This window comes from Coturnix japonica, chromosome 3 (genome assembly GCF_001577835.2).
Source record: "Coturnix japonica isolate 7356 chromosome 3, Coturnix japonica 2.1, whole genome shotgun sequence".
NCBI lineage: Eukaryota > Metazoa > Chordata > Aves > Galliformes > Phasianidae > Coturnix > Coturnix japonica.
In genome coordinates, this window is record NC_029518.1 from 34,759,718 (window position 1) to 34,787,002 (window position 27,285).

Sequence of the window (27,285 nt, forward strand, 5' to 3'; positions counted from 1 at the left end):
CATTATGCTACTATCTTTTATTTGCTATAATCAATCAGCATCTGAAACAAAAACAAACACACTTCAGAATGCTTGCTTTTTTTTCCTATACAAATAACCAATACAGTGCTAAGCTACAATCAGTTTCAAGGTTAGGTAGCACACTCTGGCATTAACAGTCTCTCCTTGTGTTGAGGAAGACTTGACTGAAGGATACGCAATCTTGACAAATGCAGACAGGCTTTTTGCACAGTATGTGCACGCACACGCACTGCTAAAGAAAATACTCCTCACTTCATAGTGCAGGCAGCCAAAAGCCATACTTGTTTTAAGTTCAAAAGAAACAAACACTCAACTACATCACAGTATCACTGCTTAGTTTATCACTTCTGGTTTGAATTCTGTGCTTTCATTTAACGTGTCTATGTTTTGCAACTGTGTACGCATTGCAAAATTATTTTGTATATCACTTAGTATCTGCGCATATCCCTTACAGCTTAATGTTACAGTGAAATTAAAAGAAACCTTAAATTTTAAGGTACTGACAACGATAAAATTTCACTAAAAAAAACCAAAACCATATCAATATTTCTTGTGGTACAGTATGCTTATTTTTATGCCAGTGTTATTTTATGCCATAGTTTCCTATAATTCATTGTATAAAGAGAAACCTAGGAAAACAAAATCTAAAATGCTGTGCCTAAGTTGATTAAACTCTGGTGATTTATGATATATGTACAGTATATAAATATATTTATGTATATATGTACATATATATTGGTTAACATTTGTTATAAATAGAACTGTGTTAACTTAAGCAGTATAAAAATAGCCACTTTCCTGGGAACATGCAAACACAGTATGCTCTCACCTAATCTATAAAACCCAAAACAGCCAAAACCTTTAGCTTTGATTTTCTACAAATATAAATTGAAGACTTTTAGTTAATTTAGCCATAAAGTAAGTTGTCTTTTTTTTTTCCAGTAAAGATATAAAATCAGTTTGATGCTAGCTATAATTAAGCTCAAACATAGAATATTTTGGGTTGTTTACTTCAAGTATTTTTCCCATGTGAGCTAATTCTAGACAAGCTGCATTTTGTTTTTTTCTTTTACAGTAAAATATTCTTCAGCTCTACAAGCCAAACACTACAAGCCAAATTACAGGCAACCTGGCATGCTTGCACTGCAGGGAAAAGGCTCTCCTCTACACTATTCCTATGTGGGAGGTTGTCCTAATATGGCTATTTGTGCTCCAGATCTTTTATTCGTTGCAAAACGTTATCTAGATTCCCATTTCATAGATTCTTAAGGCCAGAAGAGAGTACTGTCACCACTTAGTCTCATCTCCTGCTCCCTGAAATTCACTTTGAGATCCCTGCATTCAGCACAGTGACAGGTAGCTGGACTAAAATGCCTCTCATGTTACAGCCAAAGAGGTTCCAGCGACAGAAATTGAATGAGATCTTGACTTTGTAGCGACTTTTCCCAAGGGGAAAAAAATTTGGTTCCATCCGGTTCCATCTGAACCAAATATGACATTTTTCCTGTTTTCTTCCCATACGAAAATCTGAAAAATTGGTTGGAAACATTCCATTCTCCTCCAAGGTGCTCTGAGTACTAGTTAGAAAATCAAATCAAGAAAAAGGGGCTGTGGTCAAAGACGACACTGCTTCTATTCCTCCAGATGCCTAACAGCCCAGCACACGCTGTATGTAGGTAAAATAGAGCTGAGCCCTCACTCTGCTCATAGACTTCAACCCTCATCAAGGAGAATACTTAAAGCGTTTGAGTATGACAAATACGGCATATGCTCAAATTCAGTTCCCCTTTTCATTTTGTTCCATTCAGCCAAAAAAAAAAAAAAAAAAAAAAAAAAAAAAAAAAAAAAAAGAAAAACATTCCTACCTATTCCAAAGGGAAGGAATTCCCTTCCCTGCAGCCCTATCATCTAGCACTTTTGAATGGCTCTATGGCTCTTGCTACCTCTCAGAGTTTACATAAGTATTTTTTTTTACAAAGCAAAACAGCATGGAAGACTCAAGGCACATTCTCCACAGGACAACATTCTTGCTGTGATTAGGGAACGTTTTAAGGAAGAAGGAAATTTGAATGTAAATGGCCTGGGCAGAGGAAGGGATGGAGACCTGCTTTTTCATTCCTAAAGTTATTGTTTGCACATGCAACTGAGTGGGTAATAGAAGGATGAGCTAGATACTCCCTTCCAGCAGGTCTACGGATACTGCTCTGGAAATGTTTTCCAAATGAAGACATCTGGTGTGTTTGGAAAAAAAATCTACCGACTACTTTTCTGAGATAAAGTACGTAGCTCAGAGTTTCACCCAGTTCTAAGACAGGGCACGCAACCAGAAGAGCTAGATTTTAGTGAAGGCCCTACTCTCCTAAAGACAGATGAAGTTGCTTGTCCAAGCCTTTCTCTCTGGCGCCTCTGAAAGTGGTATTCCCACCTCTTTATCTCTCAAGCAAAATGGCCTAATGTTCCCAGTCACATTCTACATTTCTTTCCCTATTCCCAGAGTGGCTCCCACACTTTTCCCCTGAAGTCTTTTCTACGTTAGAAGTGACGAATCTTTGTTAAAATAGCACAGTCTTCCAGCTTCATTATTTTCAGGAAAATAAAAGATACATTCTATTTCTTATAGTAAGTAGCATAAATGCACCAAAACAATGTTGTGGATGCCCCTGTATTAATTGTTTAGAGAGCTGTCATTGGAAGTTGGGGACTGGGAAGACACAAAAGGCTCGTTTGCCTTCTGATCGTCCTTCATGGAAGCTGCTTGGTCTGAGATGGAGGAGAAAGAGAGCTGGTCATGTTCCATTATATGCACGTGGTCCTCTTCCTTGTCCTTCTTCACATAAAACAACTTCCTAAACTTTTTGAGCTCATGGAGTTCACAGAATGTCTCAAGAACCACCAGCATTGCAATGAGGCCCAGCAAGAGGTAACCTGGGTACAAAAAAAAAGTAATAATAAAAGAGGCTTTAATTGTTATCAAATTGAGTGGGGCTTCAACACTTTTAACCCTTTATCCTCCTGCCATATATTCCACCCCTACCATCTCTGAATATTATGTTAATCTTCTCTATGACCCACTTTGGGCTGTCAAATCCAGCCCCTGCTCTTCTTCGTTCTACAGTCAACAAGACATAATAATTTATAGAAAGTAACAACAGTTGAATCTGTTGCAGTTGTACCAGACAGAAGTATGTAAAAGCATTTAATGAATTAGAATCCTAAAACTGAACACTTACTTAACAAGCTTAGTGATTACACGCTCTCCTTTTACCCCCTAAGCATCCCAACACGTTACACACAGGAGTATAAAACACAGCAGGTAATTACAGTTCTCGCTGTTTGTATCAGTTTAGCGGGACAAATCACTGACGTGTCATAAAATCTTTCCAATTATTTTCCTTTAATACTATAAGAACATACCTGACACTACAAAACTACTGGAAAAACCAAAAGCAAAAAATGAAGTACCAAGAAATCTGTGCAAAACCTATAAAAACAAAACTTAAATTCACTGTGTCTGATGAAACCCTGAAGATCGTTTGCAGCGCTATACTAATACACAGAAGTTAACAAACTTGATAATGTTACCTCAATGATATTACTGATAGCTCCGTTTTTGATTTTAAAGGAATTTGTTAACTGATAGACTGAGAACCTTAGAATCAGGGTTCTGTATGGCTAGCAGCTCACTAAGCTCTTTTGTTTTCCATTCCAAATACGTAACTAGAATTGAAGGAAAGGCATTAAAACGATCATTTCTTAATCCCAGTGCTTCATTAGATCCTTGCAATTCATCATTACAACATAACAAGGATCATGACAAGTTGAATATTTTATCATTTCAATGAGTAAATCAAGCAGAAGTGTATAATTATTAATAAAACATGCTCATCCAAAGGCTGAATATTAAATGTGCTGAAAGATCAACACAGATTAATTACTACAATCTACAAATGGACAATGCTCTGTTACCAAAAGGCATAAATATTTTACAAGCAGTTGCAGATTATCCACTAAAAATAACACTTCTTTCTCTTTTCCAGGAGCACTATTAAATCAATACTGCAATATCAGGCACTGATCTAAATTGACACCATAGCTAGAATTTATGAATTGTTTTTAAGCTATATCTCATGAATTCAAATGGGAGGTATGCATTAACACGTATCAGTGCCAATTAAAAGGCATCTATAAATCTGCAATGAGAGCTTTTAATAATCTCTGAAACACTGCCCAGGTAATCCAACACTTAATTTAGGATGCTTGCACTTTCCTTGAAAAGCCAGTATTAATCATTAATGGTTTTCAGTTCTGGAACTCCTGAACTTTTCTTGGAAGAAAACTTAGGTTCCGAAAGAGAAAATATTTTATACACTGTGTTTGGTTCCATTGCTTGTTTGCATGGGAGAAGAAAGGCAAATTCAAAAGCTACGACCTTGGATTATTTTGTTTCAACAGTTTAGAAATACATCACTTTGCCTATAAGCTACTTTTTCCATTTAGAATTACCTTCTACTTATTTTCTAAGCATTCTAAAGTTTGAAAATGAATAATTGTCTCCATGCAGAAAAAGAAAACTTGAATTTTCAGTTAAAAAAGGGGGGGAGGAGGGGAAAGAAAGAAGTTAATCCCAAAAGCTGTCCTTATGGTTTTTAAGGTTTCAGAATTTTCATGATGTATTTACGATGCATAACTTCCATTACTCACTCGATCATTTAGCATCACCAGATTAACTCTGCAGATCAGCAGGGTAATTAAAAGCTACTGCTGGTAAGATAAACAGGATGGGGAAAGGAAAAGATGTGAAATGATTCAAATGTTGTATCCCAGACAGATCCTCACAAAGAGGCAGAGGGTGACGATCACCCCCCCTGCTGCTTCCCCCTCTTTTGATCCAGCCCAGGACACTGCTGGCCTTTCAGACTGCAGTACAGGCTCGTGTCTGGCTTTTCAACCACCAGAACCTTCAAGTCCTTCTCCCAGTCTGTACACATAGGTTGGATTGCCCTGACCCAAGTGCAACACCTTGCACTTGGCCTATGTTGAATCTCAGTGGGTTCATATTAAGTTTTGGCTAGTTCAAGGACTTGCTTCCAGAAACACAAAACCAAGCTAATGGGCACTTTGACTACATTATGATTACTGGATCAGATATGGGAGTCCAGGTAAAGATATGGCAGCCTAAGACATGGACCTGACAAGAATGGCTTGTTTTGGCTGCTTAAATCTTTCAGTGAGTGCCTCTGCTGAACAAGGACTGTGCAGCCTGAAGCCAGAGAAGAAAATACATTCATTCAGAATGTCAACACCAAGATCATTTTCTTGGCTCTACTTTTTCATCTAACCACTGATCACTGTGCCTCTCCTCTGTGTCAGACCTAATTAAGCAATTATAATTTAACATTCACAGTCTTGCTGTATCATCATTTCAGTCTATTTGTCTTGTTTTGATAGCTGGTATGTCCCAAAGCCTGCTTTGGCTACCCTGTGTTACAACTAGAGTTAGAAATGTTGCTCTACTTCCCATTTCCCATTCCTCCTTCATCTCTGTCTACCTGTAATCTCACTTTAGAGGATGACCTTGAGTTACAAGGATCATTTTCTGACTGTGTGATGCTCTGTGAAATCTTAGCTCTACATGCTCCTATCCATTTCCATAACAGTAATGTGAACATTTTTTGCTATTATTAGTAGGAGAGCACGTAGGTAACTTAGCACAATGGAATTTTGTTTTCAGCTTCTCCTTTCTTAGCTAAGAAGCTGACTATTTAAAGCACAGCTGCCTGTAGTTGCCTTCAGTTGCAACATTGAATAGTTACCTACAACACCCAGTTTGCAAGCTGTCAGCTCACAAAACAATTACCAACTCTGCACAAGAGACATAATGCCTAATTATTTTCATTGTTAATGAAGTGTCTCTTAGGTAACACATAGGCTTGAACACTTACATGTAATTCCAATTTTATACAGCTCTCGGAATTTTTGATTGTAGCCTTCTCCTGGCACATAATCTCCCAAGCCAATGGTGCTCAGGGAAATGAAACAAAAGTAAAAAGACTCCAAAAAATTCCAGTCTTCTTCCAGCACAGAAAAAATTGCTGCTGGGATAAAGAAAAAGCATGAGACTGTGATGAACCCAAGGACTACAGCGTGGATGATGGCAACAATCTGCTTGGAGAAGCCCCAGCGGATGTGGAAATAGAGTACAGGCCGCCTGGTGACATAAACAATGATGCGCTGTACTACTGCTGTCAGGAAAAGCAGCGTAAACGGGATCCCGATGACCGAGTAGATGATGCAGAAGGCCTTCCCTCCATCAGATAAAGGCACTGTATGTCCATAACCTAGAATAAAGCAGAGGGAAAACATAGGCTGAGTCAAAGCTGAGACTTCATGTATCCATTTGATATTAGCTATACTGCGTGAAATAAAAACTAGTGATGGGATTTGCTGACCTGGCTTAAGCAGGTAAACAGAGTCTAAGTACTGGCAAGGAGGAAATAGAAACCAAAAAATGTTTTTGTATTTCAAAATGATGAAAGCAATTGCATTAATGCTTATTTTGACGAAAATACTGCTTGTATACACTTGTACACAACACTAGCAGCTATGCCATTAATAGTACACTCAGCCTGGTTTTAAGTACAAATCATGGGTGTGGAAAAGAACAGTAAAGCTTCCACTTTCTGTACCACCCCATCCCTTGTAATGTCAGACATCCAACTGGTGGTTTTGACTACAAGTAGGAGCTGAGCTGACATTTTCTTGGCCCTCTCCATCAGAACCTCAGGCCTTGCCCCTCAGAGGTATCCCAGTATTCATCAAAGCAGATCCCATAACTTCAAATGTAAAACTATAATGGCATTTGTTATGTATTTCATTTAATATTTTATCCTACTAATTTTCCAGTGCTATTTTATGATCCAGTTGCCCAGTGGTTCTTCCATCCTTATAACCTCAATTCTCTGTCTTTAGTCTTTTTTTCTAGCTCATTTATAAGCACTCATCCCAGAAAAAGCTTTTGAGGAACACCCCTTGGACAGTCTTCTACCTCAAGAACTAACCATTTCCCTCTGATGTTTTTTTTCTTTCTTTCTTCCTTTGTTTAATCTTTCTTTTATATTCAAAAAGGTCCCCTTCAGTCACTTTGTTTCCCTGACAGTATTTTGTGACAGGCAATCGACACAAAGTTTGAAAGTATTCTTTCAAAACGATGTATGTAATATTGATTTCATTTGACACAAATATGAAAAAGGTAACTGCATTGCTGTATCACATCTGGGTGTCTTCAGTAAACCAGAACTAGTATTACTTGAGTAAGATCTAGATCAGACCTCATCCGGACTAACCCACCTCATTCTGTACATTCATGCTTAAGAATGAATTGACACCAGTGGAAGAACAGAGAAGGGTTACTAAAAAAAACCCAAACAAACAACACATGGGAATAGAAACTGTTTATGAGAAAAAGGTAAGAGTGATTGGCTTCCCTGGCAAAGCTGAATGGGGACTGAAAATTGATATACTACCTCCTTAATGCATCAGCAGACCAGTATTACCAAGGGAAAAGAAATCCTTTTAGACAAATAATAACACTGCCACACAAACAAACAGCTTTGATGTAGCCATGAATAAACTTAATCTAGGAATTAGAAAAAAAATATTTCTAAGCTTAAGAGAAGAGTTTTGGAACAGTCGAGCACTTTTAGTGCTCAGCTTTGTTTAAGAGTGATCACCATTTGCTTGCTACTCAGGATCCAAAGTCATTGGTTGGGAATAATTTCATTGAAAAGCTTGAACTGCAACAGTCACATTTTACAATACTGTGGAAAGTAGCAAGAAAAATGACCCATATTTTCTTCTAGTATGGAACGGCTTATGTGACTTAATCCTAGCAACTTTTATTTGACTGTTCATGCAAAGAGCAAAACCTCTCAAGATGTGAATGTCTGGTTTACAGTTATGCCAATGAATGGGGATTTATTTCCTTAAAAGATTTTAACTGCCCTATGACTTGGAGAACTTCAGTTGTTGTGAGTTTATATAAAATATACAAAAAATCTCTACCTGTTTGGATGTATTTTTGAATGTCTCTCTGTTCTACAAAATTGCTTATTTTAAAAAATAATATGCTTTAACCTTTTTATATTGACTTTATTGCAGAGAGTCATACAGGTCAACTATGTGCTCAATAAAATATTTACCTTTCCATTTGCTATCTTCCCAATCAGACTTTTGTTACTGGATCTTTTGAAAAAGACTTGGTTGTGACTTTTCTATTCTTTTCATTGGTTTGTATCTTTTATTTATTTTCATTTTCAGTCTTCCCTATCTCTAGTTGTTCCTGCACATCTCTTTGCAGAGAAATACTCTATTGATAATTGTATTCCAGGTAACAGATATCCTCTCCATTTTGATATACCACCATACTTGCAACACTGAGCTACTCAGGGCCAGAAGGGAGGTACTCTCATTGTCCTCCCCAGACACATTCATCCAGCTGCTGGAGCAGCCAAAGCAAATACGGTGGTACAACACTAGCAATATGCACATCTTTTTGATGGCTTGAGTCAGTACCCCTGAGGAGGAGTCAGCCCTTTCAAGTCTGCTCACAATCTCAAAACATCACAGCAGATGGAGGGAATTATGTGCTACATTTTAAAGTTATGCAGAAGTCCTTCACTAAATCCAAGCATAATACGACTCACTGAAATTTGATGGAGGCCAATGATAACATTTACATAGATACTACACGGTTCTTTTTATAAACCTTTGAAAATTTTCTATGAGTTTAAACACTGAAATACATCCTTCATAACTGGCCTTTAATCTTCTTAGCTAAAGGGAAATGCCAGTTGATGGTAGAGAGATCACAAAGGAGTTTCAATTACTTCTGCCACTGCAAAGAGAAACACAACAGTAACCAAAGCGATCAGAAACCTGCCTAACGAAATTCATTTCAACAACAACATGATGAAAGTTGCTCATTGAAACAACTAAAAGAAGACATTTAAAAGTTGTTTGAAAAAAAAAAAAAAGCAGGAGCAAAAAATTCAAGGTCACCAATTGAGTTTCATTAAACAAGTCTGAGAACTCTGAAAGAAGAAGAAGAAAATCCCTTTTATGGTGGGCATTTTTAAACAAAGGAAATCCCATTTACATCACATTTCTGGTGCCTCCTCAGTTGAGCCATTAATGGAACTAGTTCCTTGTGCGCTGGGAGGAGGTAGACATGCTGTAAACTGAATTGATTAAGTGATCTGGGTCAAAAAAATGAGGGAAAGTGAGGAAGCAATTTGTTTGAAACTTAGTTCCATTGCACTAATTAAAGCTTATGGTGCAGTCTCAAACAGCTGCAGTAGCCTAATTAGGAAGGCGACGAAGGGTGTGGCAGAAACCACTTAAGCCAGTTTTACCATAAAGGAAATCATTAAGTCCATGCTCACACAGCAGCATTAAGGGTGATTTAAAACCACAGCTGAAGTGGTTTGATTTAGTGCTGCTCAGCTCCCTCCAATGATACATTCTTCCAATGTCACTAGAATAAAAGTGGTAAAAAAAATATTTAAACAATTAAATTAATCATATGAATTATATCTTTCCCATAATGATTTTTCACCTCAACACTTCTTAGAATAGAAAATTCTGTTTTGCCAGTTGCTAGTTAGAATTGCAGTGTGAAATTACAGGAGCTTCTTCTAAAGTAGAGGCTCCAACATACTGACTTGTATCAGCCTATTGACTGACTGTACACAGCTTCAGTTCCTTCTGAAACCATCTTCTACTGCAGTTAGTCATCAATGCCAGAGACCATTAATTCCGCAGAACCACCATCCTACCACCTAAGTCTGGAGTTAGCTCAGAAAGAACTGGTTCATATAACAAGCTCATTAATATTACGTGCTGCACCAAGAAAGCTGGAAATGGCATTGAACACAGTCAGGTTTGTAATAAGATTGTGTATGTCATCTGCATGGCTGTCAGGATCAAAGGTATCAGCCCAATTACATGGATGTAATGGCGTCTACATTTAAAGGTGGCTTCAAAACTGATTTCTATCAGAACAGTTATACATCAAAGCATTTATATTTTGTAAAGTATATAAAGGTTACCACATCTGTTCTTACACAGAAAGGAATACTTCACCTGTATGAAGTAAGAAACAGATCTAGAAACTCTGCCCAGAGATTCTGGGAAGAGGGGATGTTGATGAATAAAACTGTGGGAAATGTGTGAAGGAGAGCAAGCGATATTCCCCATACCCAGGTAAATACACTGAGATAAAACATTTGCTTTATGATCTTACATTTGGTATTGTTTGAACTGCCAAAGGATCTGTATCATCACAGGCAAAAAACCACTCCTGTTTCATTCCTGTCCTGACTAACATGACACAGGTCAGCCTAAACACACACTGTGACCTGCTGACACATAATACATCCATTTGCAGAAAGCACAGCAATCCTATGTGAATAGGATATATTTTCACAGAATCAGAATCACGGGTTGTGGTTGGAGAATACCTCTGGATCCATCTGCTCCAACAGAGTCTGGCTCTGTCCACTTAGCACTTCATGTATTTATAGACACTGATAAGATCCCCCTAAGCATCCTCTTCTCCAGGCTAAACAGCCCCAGACTTTTCTGATGGGAGGGGATGCTGAAGTTCCATCCTCATTTTTATGGCCCCATGTCTCTCATATGCTGGGGAGCCCAGACCAAGACACAAAACTCCATGTGTGCTATCACCAGCACTGAGCATTGGAGAAGGATCACCTCCCTCCATCTGCTGGCAACACTCCACATGCCTGTATGATATTAAGGCTGCCCTACATCTTTCTGCATACCATGAAATACTCTGGGTAGGAAACCAAAACTGTGGCATGGGCATGTCTTTACAAGACCTTTTCTTTCCTATATCAATTATGCATCGAGAGGAACTGTGCCACTGTAAATATTCAGAACAAATAGCAATAAACCACAAAAATCCTTTTATTTCTGTCTCCAAATTCTGACATACTTTCATATGAATTATTATTAATATTTTCTCTCAAGCAGAGATTAAAATTTAAACATGTTTGTACAAACAAGGAAAAAAAAAACACCCAAACATTACTGAAGATTTATGAAAAATAGCTTTGCAGTGCTCCACCCATGAGTTAGCTATTATCTCCAGCCATAAATACTAATACAAGAATGCACTTTAAAAACTTTTTTTTTTAATTAAACACAAGCGACATTAATATTAAGCAGTACAACTACCCTGTTACTACTTCAATCACCTAGAGAAAAACTGCAGCCAGTTCAGGGGGACCCTTGGAAATTATATACTTAGGAATGGTAATTTTCTGTTTAACTGTTGATACCCACAGAGGTAGTAGGAGAAATAACAAGTTGTCATGAAAAAGGAAATCTTTTGTGCCAACTCCTGTCCAGAACAAATTACTTTGACTATAGAAATGTCAATTATAGCAATGGAAGAAAGAAATGTGGAAAAAAGGTAAGACTTGGCATAGCGCTTTGTTTGTATTAGCACAGTGGATGTGGATCCATACAGCGGAACAATTGACTGCACGGGCAATCGTTCAGCAGCAAACTTCTGACCTGAACCAAAGCACTATTGCAGATGTACCCACACAGGGCCAAGAAATCTGGTAGACTTCACCAGCCTCAGAAGTTTAAAATGAATTTAAGCTCTGTTAAATTTGGTTCCTCTGCAGCATCACCTCCTGTACTCACATGAAGCACGCCCCTGCTTTGGCCTTTTTTAGAAGTGCAGTTCCTTATATGAGAAATGCTTCCTGTTCTCTGATGGGCTCCAGTTTTTGTAGGAAATATCTTCACTTAGAAATAGTTTTTGAATTGCCATGATGTCTCATGGAGACAGAAGATGACTGATGACAGCATTAATGCTCCATGTGGCTACCTGAACTACAGATCGCTTGAGAACATACAAGGACCCTCCATAATCTGTAAGGAAACTAGACATAACAAGGTCAACCCAAAAGAAATAATAATACTTTCTTAATTCTAGCCTAATTCTACACTTTTTACCCACCACATGGTTCATTCGATGTCTCACTCATCACATCATGTGAGCCAATGCAAAGATTACAGCTGGATAGGCACTCTGAATGGCTAGTAACATTTTAATCATTTACTGTGACTATTGTTTTAGTCAGTTATTACCTATAGTTTCTATTTAATGTAGTGTGAAATATTTCCATCACTGCTGTACAGTTATAATGACAAACTAGTCTCACACCGGTGGCTATGAGGAAGTGTTCAGCACAGTGCAACACAGGGAAATGGGTTCTACTAGAGCTGCACAAGTGGCAGTTCCACTACACATGAGCCAAATACAGCCAAAAAAAGCAAGTACATAAATTAGTAAGTCCCTTCCACACCCCAGATGATTACTGGTGAGTGGCTGGTGAAGTAACATCTTTTCTTTATTACAGGGTTAGAGAGAAAAACGACTCAAAAGATAATAACTTAAAGTGAAAAATGAGGGCATTCTTCCATGTGGCAGCCTGACACTGGATCTCCCTAATCCTGCCTGGATACAGTACATCTGAGTACGGCACTCATCAGCATCCCAAGAGGTCTTTCTCAGTCTAAACAGAAGCAGATTGCTTGCCCATGCTAAAGGACCTGTGCAAAACAAAGGTGTCACAACTCCAAGTGAGGCACATGCTCCATTTCCAGGGCTATTAAACACGCCATTAGAAAGGACACATGCTCTGTAGGAAAAGCTTGAGTTCTCTAGGTGCTCAGCTGGTAGAGCTTTCCCATTTGCCATGTCTGAACACAAAACCAGACTTTTTTTTTTTTAAAAAACCTTACTGTAAGCTACTCAGTTCCTACAAAACCATTGTGAAAATACTGCAATAGCATGCTAAACCTTGAGCCCAGAGTGAGGTTTGTGGGGGCTGGACAGAGTCCTGGTAGCTTCAACCATGTTTTGTGAAGAGAGGTGCCATTAAAGACTTCATGTTCTACACCGCTTCACACAGTGCTCAAGACAGGGACAAAGACTAGGTATGTGAGTGTATTCAGTAGACAAGTCTGCTAAATTGATATGTCAAAGCATTCAGGCTTTAATTCTATCACAGATGACAGTCAAAAGATTTACAGGCGTTGTTGCATTTGCTAGTTAAGAGCAGCAGCAGCAAAACTTACTCGGGTTGTTTTAAAACCTGAAGTTTGTATACTGGGATTTGGTTCCTCTTAGTGTTCTTCTGGATTTAAGACCCTATAAGGGTTAAAATGCAATCAATCGAGAATACTTTGAGTGTTGGCCTTCTCCCCACCTCTCAATAACAGCGCATTGCTAGAAATACTTATCTAAAACCACATTTTAAGAAGTGCCGCTAGCAGTCATTTAGCAGAAGTAATGCAACATGCATCTTGTATCAGGAGTTTCCCTGAAATCTCAGCTTCATTTTTCAATGTTAGGGGAAAAGGAATATGAAAATGACAAAAGCCTGCTGAATAAAAGATAACCCCACCGGATCAAAAGCAAGGTTAGACTTCCTGAGGGCTCCTCAAAGAATTCAGCAAAGAAAATTCCAATTATTGTTTCATTAGCTTACCTGCCTGCTAGGCAACAGATGGTCAAAAAATCTGTACCAAAGTGCCCCTTTCCTCCCACCACACTATTTTATTATGGATGTTTCCTGAGAGAAGAAACTCTGTCTCAAAAACTAAAATTGGATGAAAGAGAAATGTGAATGGATTTTAGTACGGAACATCTACTTGTAGTCCTGTGAATGTTAGAAAACAAGGCAAGGTTTGTCACTTATCTTTTGTTTAGGGTTTTAGCCCTGTTTAGGTTTAGCAACACATGCACAGCAATACTGCTACAAACACAGCAGCTGATCGCCAAGATTAAAAAAGCAATCAAAGAAACAGGTTTATTAAAAATCTTCTTACGAACTTCAACATCAATTCCAAAGTACTGAAAAAGGTACAAACCCTTCTGCAGTTCTTCCTGGGATTCAAAGCCCAAAATGTTCAATGTGGAGGTGTTGCCTTGTGTAAGGTAACCTAAAGAACTACGTCCATCATTGAGAATGTGCATCTGACGGCCCCATGACCAAGTTACACGCTGATCACACCAATATGGTGAGCTGTAAAATGGCGTTTAATGAACCGTGTGAGACCCTTATATAGGGCTCCAATTTCAGCCTCATACATATACATTACCGAGCACGGGGAGGCCTATCGCGTTACATCCCGTGAGTTCGTGCCGCCTAATACATCAGTGGAGGAAAAGTAAATAAATGGAAAGTAAATAATTGGGAAGTATTGGTAATGGTTGGACTAGATGATCTTCTGGGTCTTTTCCAACCTTGATAATTCTGTGATTCTGTGAAATCTTAACATGAAAAAATGTTTTGGCAGAACAGAGAATGTGACGTTACTGAACAGATTTAGTCACTACTTTGTACATGACAGTCATTTTCTCATTTCATATGTTAATTTGGCAAAACCATTGTGATACTTTCGCCTTGACTATAGCATAAGTGATACATCTTGATCAACAGTAATACTTCCAGATTTCATCTGTTGCAGTCTGCAACAATGACACCTATAGAAAAGTTCATTTTAGTAACCTAGGAATGCACCTAGTGTTGAAGTGGCAGTGAACCCGTGAAGACACGCACATTCTGAAGAGACTAGCAGAAGATGGAGCTGATTCTGTCTTGGTCTGGAACCATGGTTTCATTTCACGTTGCAATTTTCTCCTTCCCCACCTCTTCTAATTTTCCTGAAATGGGATTTAAAATTCTATCAACTACTTTAGTCTTCCAGCACTTGAAAGACCTTGTTTACACACGGTATACTCAGAGGGATGTGCCAGCTGCCACTGCTGAGCCCAGCACCTGTGCAGTACAGTACTCAGCTTGAAAAGGACAAGTTTAGTGCTGCTTACTGGGAAGAGGCTTCTAAAAATTGATAATGAGCACCTGGTACCATCCCAAATGTATGTTGGGAGGTGTCAAAAGCTTTGAAGGTGTTGCAGTGGCACTTACTGCAGTACTTTCATCAGATCTAATTAGAGAAGAATACCTATCTAGCCTTGCTAAGTTATCATTTCTTGCACTGAAGCGAGCCACAGTTGTTCCTCCTATCAGCTGGGAATAAAGAGAAACAACCAGGTGCATATTAGTATGCTTCCCACCTCTACTCTGGAACAAAAATTGCTTTATTGCACCATCAGGAAGAACAGAGCATGAAAACAGTGAATGAAACTGGTATTGTGAGCAGTAAAGAATTATCATGCGGCAATAAAAATTAAGCAATTTCATGCTGGGAAGTTGAAAACAAATCTGTAAGCAGCATATTTCCATTAAAATGCAACTCTCACATGGAAGAAAGTGCTATCTACTAAATACAATGGGGAATAGGAATTTATATTTCTAATCTTGTGGCTTATTTGATACTTGGAACTCAGGGAAAAGACTAGCATCAGCTCCCTCATTTGGCAGAGAAAGACACACACTACTTACATATCTTCACGAGATGCCTCAATATTTCAAACTCAAACCAATCAGTTGCGATAATGCATCTGAATGCAAATAGATCCACCTTCTACCTACGGTTTTAATAGCTACTTCTTAGAAAAATAAAGAATTCAAAATCAAACAGAGCAAAAGCAAAAAGAAGCAAATCAACACAAGCAGCAGCAATCAGTGAATCAACTGACCAAAATATAGGGAAGTAAACTGCATCAGTCTCCACTTTCATGGAAGGTATATTCCACCTGTAGAATTTATTTCTAACCTGAAGTTTACACTTATGGCTTCTAAAATTAAAATATACGGTTTACAAAGAGGCCAAAGTTTATTGGCTTACTTTAAATCACAGTACTCAATATGACGTTTGACGGTACTCTGCTATCTGTATATAGTCCACCTGGATATACTCACTATTTTATGCTCGAAACAGAACATTAATTTGCAAGGGCAATTGGGAAAAATTAGCTGTCTTGAGAGCTAAGCTACTGAACTATAAGCAGATGTTACAGACATTGAATCATTCACATGTTTAGAACAGCCCATAATAGCAAACACCAGCTGCAGAACCATAAACTCAATTAGTCACACTGGAATCGGGATAGGCAGGATAATCACAAATGTATATGTGCTACCAACAAGTAAGAGGAAAGCAAGGAGAAAGAACAGTACTATAATTGCACATACTATGATGAATAAGCATAGATAGCTACGTTCAACTGGGAATTATTTATAAATAAATAGCAAACTACGGATAAAAGACAACAATATAAAGACACGAACACAGCAGAACAGATATTTGATGTATTTGGAAATTCTTGCAACTATAGTAACAGACTTCAGATCTTACTTCCTTAAGTCCCAGCACCTTAAAGTTGTATATGCATGTGAACCTGCCTAGTAACCACCTAGCCACCTTCTATCAGTGCAACTGCAAATAGCCAACAAGAAGAAGGCTAAACTGATGCAACCTATGACTAAGGGAAGCGGGATGCTGTAAGCAGGACCTCTCAGGCCTCTGTATACTGTGGGGAGGAGAAAGTCATAAGCTGCCTGGTAATCCCAAAATAAAGGCCTAGCACTAAAGAGCCCAGGTCAGCAATGTGTAAATTGACAGTTAGCACTTCTTACCAAGGGAAGTATTTCTTCTCAAGCATCTGGACCCAGGAACACATCCAGTTTCTTGTAATCGTCAGCGATCAGGATTTATAAACAGTAATTAAACAGGACAGTATGACTGCATTAGTTCCTTATTAGTTTCAAATATGATGAAATTTATCATATAATACTAATTACCTAGTGGGAAAAAACACAGCTGCCCCATGTTTGCATCTGAGGTACAGCAGATAGATTCCTATCTGGGTGTAGAAATACTTCAGTGATGGCACCTGTTTTACTAAAGAGAGAAGCCCTGTTAAATTCTTTCAGCTCTGCTAGCTGTCATTTTAATCTTGCTTGAAATAATGCCTCTTTACAAGGGGCAGTCAGCAATTGTCAGGTGCATCATCAGTAGAGGAAATGTGTTCTTAGGTTTCCAGCCCCTTTCTTACATCTGCTGTCAGTCTGGCTGCGCACTTTGGATTCTTCCCATGCTTCCGCCAAATTGTTACATGAGGCATCTGATTTAATCTAAGACATCCTGCTGAGAAAGAAAGTCTTTTCCCTTTGTGGGTCTATGCCTATTGCAGTAGTTGTAGCTTATCTAAGCGCAGCAACTCAGAGCAAACTAATCCTGCAGAAAGTGATTACTTTTCCCTAGGCTGATAGGCTGACTCAGCTAACTGTTGTGGTCCAGGAAGCAACAGACCTAGCACAGGGAATGAGGCAGGGCCATAGGGTGGCAGACAGGAGTCCATGCTGCTCTCTTTCCAGCAGCGGAGTTCTTACGCAGCTCTGCGCACTTGATTTTATTTCACCCACTTAAGGGATGAGTCCGGGCACAACTAAGCTGATGTCTCAATGACTCTTGGACTGTCCAGAACAATGCCTGAGAAGCATCCTGTCACTGAACTGGGCCTGGTGTCATCTTTTTTGTTTGGGCTGGTGGTCAGTGTTCCAGACTTGGCAGAGACTGGAGCCAACTACAAATCCAATTAGAGGTCAGAAGGAGACCATCCCTTCCCTCTTTGCATTGATGCTATAAATAGGGGCTGTGAGGTGGGTCAGGCTGGCCCGCTCTCTCTTTTTTGCTGCTGCTGCCCATCTCAGTTCTACACCACGTGGAGCACCACAGGGGGAGGAGACGCACTGGATCCAGGTCTGGTGATCTTCCTGTCTGCCTTTATTTCTCCTATTCCTTTTCCTCTTTCTCTCAAAGTTGTTCAGTAGTACAAGGCTTATTTGAATTTCCTATCAAATCCAACAGCTTAGATAGACAGAACTGTGGGAAGGCCAACGCATGTATCATACCTGTTTTGTACAAGTCTCCCATTAACGTTTACCTTTTTTCCTCTTATGCATGGACCTTGAATGGTGTTTTACCTTAATCTAACCAGGAGGATTAGTGAATCTGCTCACTCCTCCCTCCCTTCACGGACAGGACGTGACACATCCTGAGCAAACACTTTGGTACGTATAAGGACAGGCAACCAGCACACTAAAGCTGAGCAAACTCTACCTTCTGGCCACAAAGGCTAATTCATGTGTCTGATAAGTTATCTGGGCCGTATTAACTGATAACAGTCTTGTTATCTGCACTGAGTACACAACAGTACAACTTCCTAGTTGGGAGTGGGAATACGTCTACAGTCTCCACTGAAAAAAAGATACAGAAGTATGTATTACAGACTGATACAGAGTTTCTAAGTCCTTGTTCAAGTAGTTGCAGTTTTCACTAATACTGATAAACAGGAAAAGTATAACTGACAAAAACAATAACAACAACTCCCACAACCATCCAAAGCAAGCAAATGACGTCACAAGGAAGTGTATCTGCTAGATAGAAAACAATCAGGTTACTGTAAAAGAACACAGCCCAGGAGCAGAGAACTGCAAGGCAAGATTCATATGCCCCCATCCTGATCACTCCTATGCAATCTTTCACAAATGGCTTTTCTCCTCTTTGCCTTAGTTCATCCTTTAGCAGAATGCATGCAGAAGTGACACTCTATCAGGCAAGACACAGAACATAACGTGCTCTAGAAAGCAAAGCAGTTCTTGGATGCAAATACTTCAGTACCTACTGATAACAGCCAATTCTAAAACAATAGAGATTATCACCCTCTCCCTCATGACATTAAGAACATTGCATAATACAAGGCTAAAAACTGGAAATAAAACTTCTGTTTATGATGTTAAGAGTTCCTAGTTTTGGTTGGGATTGATTACTAATAACAATTTCTAATGTGAATGACATTTTCCTCTAAGCAGCATGCAAAATTGTCAAATGGCAATTACCCCAGAAAGCTTGACCCAAAAATGTAATTGGCTTCAATTAGTACAAACAGCTGCACCGAAAGGTCTGACTAAGAGATTTTTGCACTATAGATAGGCAGAATATAAATAAATAACTCCATAAAGTAAGGCAAGAACTTGCCTTATCCTCAGATTTTCTCTTTTCCTATCAATGGGATTTGCTGATTCACAGAACACAGCAACCAAACATTCCTCCGCGTTGTCTGTTTGCCTAGTGGGTGTTGAAGTAATGGACTAGAAGACTGGTTTCTCAAAAGACATTGTTTAACCCACCTGTGTGCATCAGGATCTCTTACATAACAGAGCTTCATTACCAAATGCTAACCATTCCAATGATTGACAGCATTTTGCATTCCTTTCTGTGCATCATTCTCTGTAGCAACTTCTTTCAAATAGTCAGAATATCGATAGTTAGAATATGACCATGAAAATACATTACAAGACATGCTCCAAACTATTTATAATTTATTTGCCCATAAATACATCATACAGTCTGAAGCTTTCAAGATTCTGGGATAAACTGTAGTTCTCTGATTTGACTCAGTTTTCTCATTTGCTGTAGGCTTCAACAGGAAAAACCTAACTTTCCTCGTGTAATACACTGTTGGTTAACAGCTACTTAAATAATATAGAGAGTAGAGATTGCGTGGCCTTATCATGTTAATGTTCAACACAACAAGAAATCTTCATGGCTTTTTTCAGCCTTTTATGAAGTTACACATAAAAGTTTGTACACACAGTTTTCCACTCCAGCTTCCTTTAAAGCCATGACCCCTATGAACCCAGCCTACTACTATGGAGCAGGCAAAATGATATTAGCCTTGCCTTTGCACCTGGTGGCTCTGAAGGAACAAATCCCTTTTCCAGTTATATAATAAAGGAAAGCACCCACTCTAGCTTGCCACTGGACTTTGGCACTACTACGTATTGTATGTTGCAATGTCTGAACCCGGCAACCATACTTTAAAATGTGTTCACGGTGTTCCTTGTAGGTTTAAAATAACACAGTATTAGTCCAGCTGTCACATAAGAGATAATTCAGTCCAAGCTTTAAGATAAAAGCATACATAAGTCCCACTCAATTCAGCACTGCCATCACCTGAAGTCTTCTATCACTTTTTCATCTTGCTGAGAAATCACCTTGCATTTTAAACCAACCAGAGGAGGTATCTAACACTCACACATAACAAAAAGAAAGAAGAATTTGGTAAAACAGTAAATTTTACAGTCACTGTTGTCTGTCTGTTTCCTTTTTCCTCGACACAGGAGACTTTTGCCCTGCAATTCTGTACCTCACTTATCTTCAGGACATTTATGAGTCACATTTAGGCACATTAAAGTGGAACGGAAGATGTAAAAGCAGACACGCATTCCCACACGTTTAGCAATTGGGAAGTTTTTCTATAGATCAAACTATTTTTCTCTCTCAAAGGTATGATAGACAATATCATGCTTCCACCCTCACTGCATGCTTCTGTAAGGAAAAACCTGGCATTCAGCTTCTACCAACACTGCAGGAAATATTTAAGCTGAATCAGATGCATAGCTTCTTATTTTAATGGTGTTCCATCACATCAATGCCAACTACACGTAGTTCCTTTACAGTAAATGCTAAAAATATTCAGCATTTAAATAAAATATTTTTGTATTGATTTGAGAAAAGGACTCTATTTATACTTATCTCAGTGTAACAGTCAGCAATGCCATATAGCCAGTACAAGAAAGAAACAAAGTCCTCAAATATAAGTGCTTCCTGATGCTAGTTTTCATCTGTACAAGTCAGAATCCTGCAGCTATTCTTAGGATTAAGTTCGTCTATTCTTAGGATTAAATTTCTGCTCACAAAAAATACATATATATAATAATAATGAGTGACATTTTCATTGTACAACATATTACTCTACCTGTCATTTCAATACTTCTTTCCCGTGAAAATAAGACACACTCTTAGGTTCTCAGAAACAGCAAAGATTTTATTAAAGAATTTAAGGTTGCTTAACCGATTTGATTAAAATACTATTTAAATAACTGAAAGTCATATAAGAAAATGCTCAGGTACCTCATGTAGCATGAAACTTAGAAGTACATTTTAGCCTTTTCCTTTTGGCTTCTGAGGTTATTTTTAATACTTTCAGAAAATACATTCCACGTACAGAACATGAAATGCAAACGAGGAGCAAGAGATGACAAAACCCCATTCTCAGAGCATCAGTTCTCCCTAAAGCCACGTTTGTAATGGTGTAAAACTGCTTGAAAACATTCTGTACATAAGCTACTCTACGTTTTTGCTCTGTAGCAGAGGACAGTAAAAGGACACACAAAGTCTCTACACTCCGTTATCTTAACATCAGCCCAGACTTATGATCTTAAAGAGACAGATATGGAAGCTGTCGTTAAAAGCTTCTGCTGGAACACAGAATGCAACTTCGGTGGAGGACATTGCCCTGCTTTCTCTCACACCAAACAGAGTGGTGCAGAGACTACTGGGTTGGTCTGTTCTGCTGGAGAAACCTGTTTCACAGCCCAGCCTCACCCCCCTGTTGCTGTCAGGAAGCTCTTAAGCACTCTCATCCTTTCACATCCGTGCTCCTCTGAAGCCTCTGAGGTACTGTGATACTTTCTGAAACTTCTTGAACTACTGGTATGAAAATCAGTTGAGAGCACAGGCCATGGTAACTCTGATGATGCAACAGCTGGAAAACTCACCTGTTTCACAACTGTGCTTTAGTGACAGCTGGGGAACAACTTGGATTGATAGGAAGGTTCCCTCTGAGTTTTCATTCTCTGTTTTCAGAGAGCAATACATATCCTCTTTCCAGTGGAAAGAATATTCATGTGCTCTTGCAAACGCCACTCTGATACTTCTCTGAAGCAAAGCCAATCAAAAAGCCTTATTTCATTTATTTCTTTCTTTTCCAGTTTTGAATTATATTTCTTCTTTGTCCTTTAAGAAATGCAGTCTCATAAAGGATGTTAGCTAGGTTCTCAGGTGGAAAAGCAGCAGTCTTCTGGATCATCACCATTAACTACGCTAGAGTTAGAACTAAACCTTGTACAAATAATGGCTGACATCAGGCCCAAAACACAGCTGGAATTTAGGCAGCTAACTCTTAAAAAATCATTTTATTGCTACTTTCTAGACCTGAAGTCATGAGAACTTGCTCAGGTTTTTTGTGAATTGAGAAGATCTCATTTCTGTACATGCCAACAAACACTGTGGTCTTTATATGGTTTAGCAGCTTGTGGCCTGCTTTATAATCAACCTGGAGCAGGGCCTCAACCAGAAATTTCTCCCAGGACTGTGATGTTCTTCTATAAGAAAAAAGTATGGATGATTAAAATGATGATGCAGTGGATCAAAATGAAAAAGAGAACAAAAAATAGCCACCAGACTGAAAAACCTGTAGATTTCTATCAAAAATAGAAGCACAGTGGGATGCAGAAGTGAGGAAAGAGCAGGTAAATGCAGCACTCCATCCATCACCAGCCACCACTGCTCTGAACAATAAAGCAGTAATGCCATTCCATAGCTTCTCTGGTTTCTGCCAAGAGATAGGCTGTACTACTCATTGGCTTGCAAAGCATAAACACTGGATTAGAGCTAGCGTTGCCACCCTTTATTTCAGCAAGTACAAACTGATGGCTGTGGTCACATGAGACACCAGCAACTGCCAGCCTGCACAAGAGGACAGACCCGGATTTCCTCTCTGCTACCTTCTATGTCAGTAGAGAACACAAGAGCTCTGTCTCAGGCATACAAGAGGTAAAGCAATCAGGCTATTGGCTGGAACTGTCACCTCTGGTAAGTAAAAACCAACTCACATCCTGAAGCATTAAAAGGATATTTCCTTCTCAAAACGTTTACTACGATTAATTTTGACAAATACCAGCACTTTGGAAATAGTCATCTAAGTGACTTTTATTTGCCTCAATCTCAGGCTGTGGAGTTGGAGGTTTTTTCTGTTCTCTTAAACTTAAGCTCCTTATCTAATAATTTTAAATTTGATGCTGTTTTGATTGCGTTTAATGTTGCCATGTATTGTAAGACAAAGATTGTGACACAAAACATCCATTCTCCCTTCTCAGCATTACTGCAACCTATCTGTCTTGTTTTCTCTTACAGCTTCATAAGACATACAGCGGTAGTTTGTTTTTTCACTTCCTTCTAAAGAGAGAAGAAAACTGTTAGTTCAAATCTTCGTCCTGAGAAGAGCATAAAGCAGACCTCACCTTAAAACTCTCCTATGCCCCAGATGAAAGCAGCAGCTTAACACTGAGAGTGGACAAAAATAGGGCAGCAGCAACTCTGGAGCTGCTTTGCGGTCAATAAAAATGGAAATGTAACCCGGGAGGAGGGCAGACACACAGGCAGACAAAATGACTCTCACTCTGTGCACAATCACTGAAGCTATGAAGTGACTGGACTCTATGCCTGATTCCGGGACCATCTCCTCATCAATCTGTAAGGAGACAGCTAAGAGCTATGGCTGTTCCTACAGCGCCTACTAACATCAAGCCATTCTCCAGGGGTGTGGGTTCAAATCCCTCCAAGCAAAGGAGGGAAAAGAATGTGGTTTCCTCACATCCTAAATCAACATCCAAACAGTTAGCACATTGAAACTAAGCTTGCTTTGGCATCTTTCTCCACTCACCTCTTCATTTCTTTCACTTTCCTTACCAGCACGCAGGTATAAAGACCATTTTACTACACATCTCAGCACAATCTAGTTTTGTCTCCAACAGCATCTCCAGCAAACCACATTTTCCTGTGAGTGCTGTTGCTAAGTAACTAACTACTCCTACAAGAGAAACCAAGTTCCCTCCCAAAGTTTGGCATCCCCACCCTGGTGAGTAGCTGCAATTTATCATAGGTATTTAAATGATCCACAAGTGCTACACACAGGAGCCGCACAAGGAAGCTTCAGTTTTGCACTAGACAGAGATAACCGAGTTTAAACCATCATAAAGCTTGTATTTTTACATACAAGAGCAAACAAGAGCAAACAGCCCACAGCAGGAATGTACTGCAGTTTATGGCTGTCATGGGGCAGTCTGCACACACAGCCCATACAAATTTCTTCCAAGTAATTATTTACCTCACTGTTTTTATTTTACAAATGCCCTCCATTGAAAAATATTTCAGAATTCTTAACTGGTTTTATCATCTTCTTCAAGGACTTTTTGCTAGTTAGGATGATCCAGTGCATATAAAATGAAAGGGAGAGAACAAGAAGTGGGGCTGGGGGTGCTAAGATTAAACACTTTCCCTATACATTTTACATAGAAAATTAAAAGGCTGTAGTACAGGTTCTGTCACCTGTGTGCATTTATTTACAAGATAAATGGCAAATTCCATCAGCTGGACCTAAGGAAAAATCCTCCAAGTGCTCCTTGCAATTTCCTATCACCTCTCCTAGCCCCAAAACATGGTACCATCAGTTGGGACCAGCACAATCACATCCATCAAAAAAACATTTTACCTTTCTGTTAAATAAAAATAAGCAGACAACTTGATCTGCATACTCAGTGACTTTAAAACAAAATAGTAAGTTAATACGTGTTCCAATAATTCAAGCAATGCCAAAATAAGATTAAATAAGTCCACAGCAAAACCAGTAAAGGCCGTTATTGATATCAGCTGATTAAATTTGCATTAGTAGTGAGAGAGATCACTTTGGGGCAGTGGAAAAAACATCTTTTGTAGTAGTTGCAACTGGCTGCCAAGACTTGGATGGCAGGAAGGGCAGCACTCTGGGCAACTTTTAGGTGGAGTTTTGAAGCTCTTCTTAATCCAAGAGCTTCTGCTAATGAGTTTAGTGAGGAGCTCAGACACTCAGGTTTTCACAGTTGAGCTTCCCAGCATAAACATCAGCATTTGTTCTTCTTGGGGAGGCTGGCCATTACAACCATACCTGGAACATAACTGTTTTGTTTTTATAAGTGCTTATCAAAACTTTGGCCAAAGGAACATTGCCTCAACATTTCCAAAATACCAATAACACTGCTATGTGGAACCAAGTAAGCATTATATAACATTAAACCAAAACTGACAGTAAAGGATAAAAAAACCCAGCAACAAACAACCCACACACTGAAAAGCATCTATAAACCAAACCACTGACATTTAACAGCTGGGTGCTCCCCCCCAGTTCAGACTGAAAGGAACACGAAGGAGGCTGAACCCCTAACGAGCGCTTCTAAAAGCAGAGAGAAGTTGTAAGATGGGCACCTAGCTGGATTTCCAAATGCACCTTTCTGAGAGGGGGGCAGGGGGAGGAAGAAACCTGGCACAGTGCCTGCCCCTTTAAGGACTGCACAAAGTCAGTACTTTTGCTCACGGTGCTAAGTAGGGCGGACTTAAAAATACAGCTTCATTTTTAATAATTTAGCATGCACAAGGACATCAGTGTAGATGTTCGTGGGAGGCAGCACTAATCCATAAGAGATACCTCTTACACAAGAGAATTCTGCAGCTCCTGGGAAGTCGGGGCAGTGGCTCAGATGTCCCCGGCTCTGCCCTACAGCCATTTGCTGGCTCCTCTTTGCTGTCTCTGTCACAAGGCAGCCCGACGCCCTCCTGAAGCCAAGGGCAGGTGGGATGAAAGTTACATCTTTGCGAACGAGATCGACTCAGAGCCTCTGCACCACAGTATGGTGCAAGGCACGCAGAGTCTCTTCTCGCCTCCACTGCGAGATGCTCCAAATCCAACATCGACCCACAGAACCAGAGGGGTACATTCAGACTGACGTGCTTCATTAAAGACATCATGTCGGACCTCCGGCGGAGCAGCGGGGGCCTCGCGGTTGGCTGGCCCGGCGGTACCGGCCGGCTGAGCGTGGCTTCCAGGTGCGGCAGGGCAGCACGCCCAGACACGGAGGCCCAAAGAATTACAGACGTGTTCTTTCCACACACCCACCCAAGCCGTTGGTTTTTCCACAGCCAAACAAACGACGCCCCGGCCTGCTCGCCGCCCCCCTCCCGCCGCAAGGCCGCGGCCCCGCGGGTCCCCTTGAAGCCTCCCCGCGGGAGGCCGCCCCGGGATCGGGCCGTAGAAGCCCCGCTCGGCGAGGCCTCCGGCGCCGCCTTACCCGTGGTGGAGAGCACGGTGCTGGCGAAGAAGAGCGAGGAGGTGAAGTCCCAGTTCCAGTTGCCCGAAGCGTTGCTGAGCACCGAGACGCCGTAGTTACTGGCCTCCAACACCCGCTGCAGGAACTGCTCCAGCTGCTGCTCCGACAGGCACGCGTGCTCCACCAGGAAGCGCTGCTTCAGCTTGCCCAGCTCCTGCCGCAGCAGGTCCTCGTAGGGCAGCTCCACCGACGAGAAGACGACGGCTCCGAACACCAGGTAGAGCAGGTAGCCCAGCACCAGCAGGGCGAAACACCACGCGGAGCGGTGCTGCTCCACCAGCCGCACGCAGGAGCTGCCCGCCAGCGACTGCAGCATCTTCCCGGGCCGCCGAGCGGGAGCGCGGCCGCTGCCGCCTGCCGTTGCTGCGCTGCCGGCTCGGAGCGAGCGGAGCGCCGCTGATGTGGCGCTCACGTGGCGGCGCCGCGCAGGTAGCGCGTCCCGAGGCCGCCCAACCGAATGCCGGGCGGGACGGGACGGCCTACCGCAGCCGGGGCGTCGGTGGCGTTCCCCAGAGCACGCTGGGCGGGAGTCCCGGTGCAGCCCGATGGGGCGGGGCGGCCGGGGAAGCCAGGCAGGGCGTGTGGCCTCCTCCCCTTTGTGCGCAGGGATCCTGGGCTCCAAATGGGATCCTGGGCTCCATCAGGAGAGGGGTGGTCAGCAGGGATAGGGAGGTGATTGTCCCTCTCTGCTCTGCTCTTGTGAGGCCCCATCTGTTGTACTGTGTCCAGGTGTGGAGCCCTCAGTACAAAAAAGACATTGAGATTTTGGAAAGGGTCCAGAGGAGGGCCACAAAGATGATCAGGGGGCTGGAGCACCTGCCCTATGAGGACAGGCTGAGGGAGTTGGGTTTGTTCAGCCTAGAGAAGAGAAGGTTGCGGGGTGACCTCATTGCAGCCTTTCAGTACCTGAAGGGAACTTACTCCCAGGAGGGGAGTAAACTCTTCGAAAGGGCTGATAATAGCAGGACTAGGGGAAATGGTTTTAAGTTAAAAGAGGGAAGATTTAGGTTGGATGTTAGGGGGAAGTTCTTCACTAGGAGAGTGGTTAGGCCCTGGAACAGGCTGCCCAGGGAGGTTGTGGATGCCCCGTCCTTGGAGGTGTTCAAGGCCAGGTCGGACGGGGCCCTGGGCAACCTGGTCTAGTAAATGTGTATGTTTGGTGGCCCTGCCAGGCAGGGGGGTTGGAACTACATGATCCTTGAGGTCC

The 27,285-nt window shown here is 40.8% G+C and overlaps 1 protein-coding gene across 1 annotated transcript; it reads right to left on the reverse strand.

The window, feature by feature from the left end:
• KCNK1 (potassium two pore domain channel subfamily K member 1) lies at nucleotides 1-26,600 on the reverse strand. The gene is made up of 3 exons (XM_015857884.2): nucleotides 26,040-26,600; nucleotides 5,964-6,359; nucleotides 1-2,946 (listed from the first exon to the last, which is right to left on the reverse strand). Exons 1-3 carry the CDS (start codon nucleotides 26,392-26,394, stop codon nucleotides 2,687-2,689), a joined length of 1,011 nt encoding a protein of 336 aa, XP_015713370.1. The 5' UTR covers nucleotides 26,395-26,600; the 3' UTR covers nucleotides 1-2,686.
• Nucleotides 26,601-27,285: the final 685 nt, after the last annotated feature.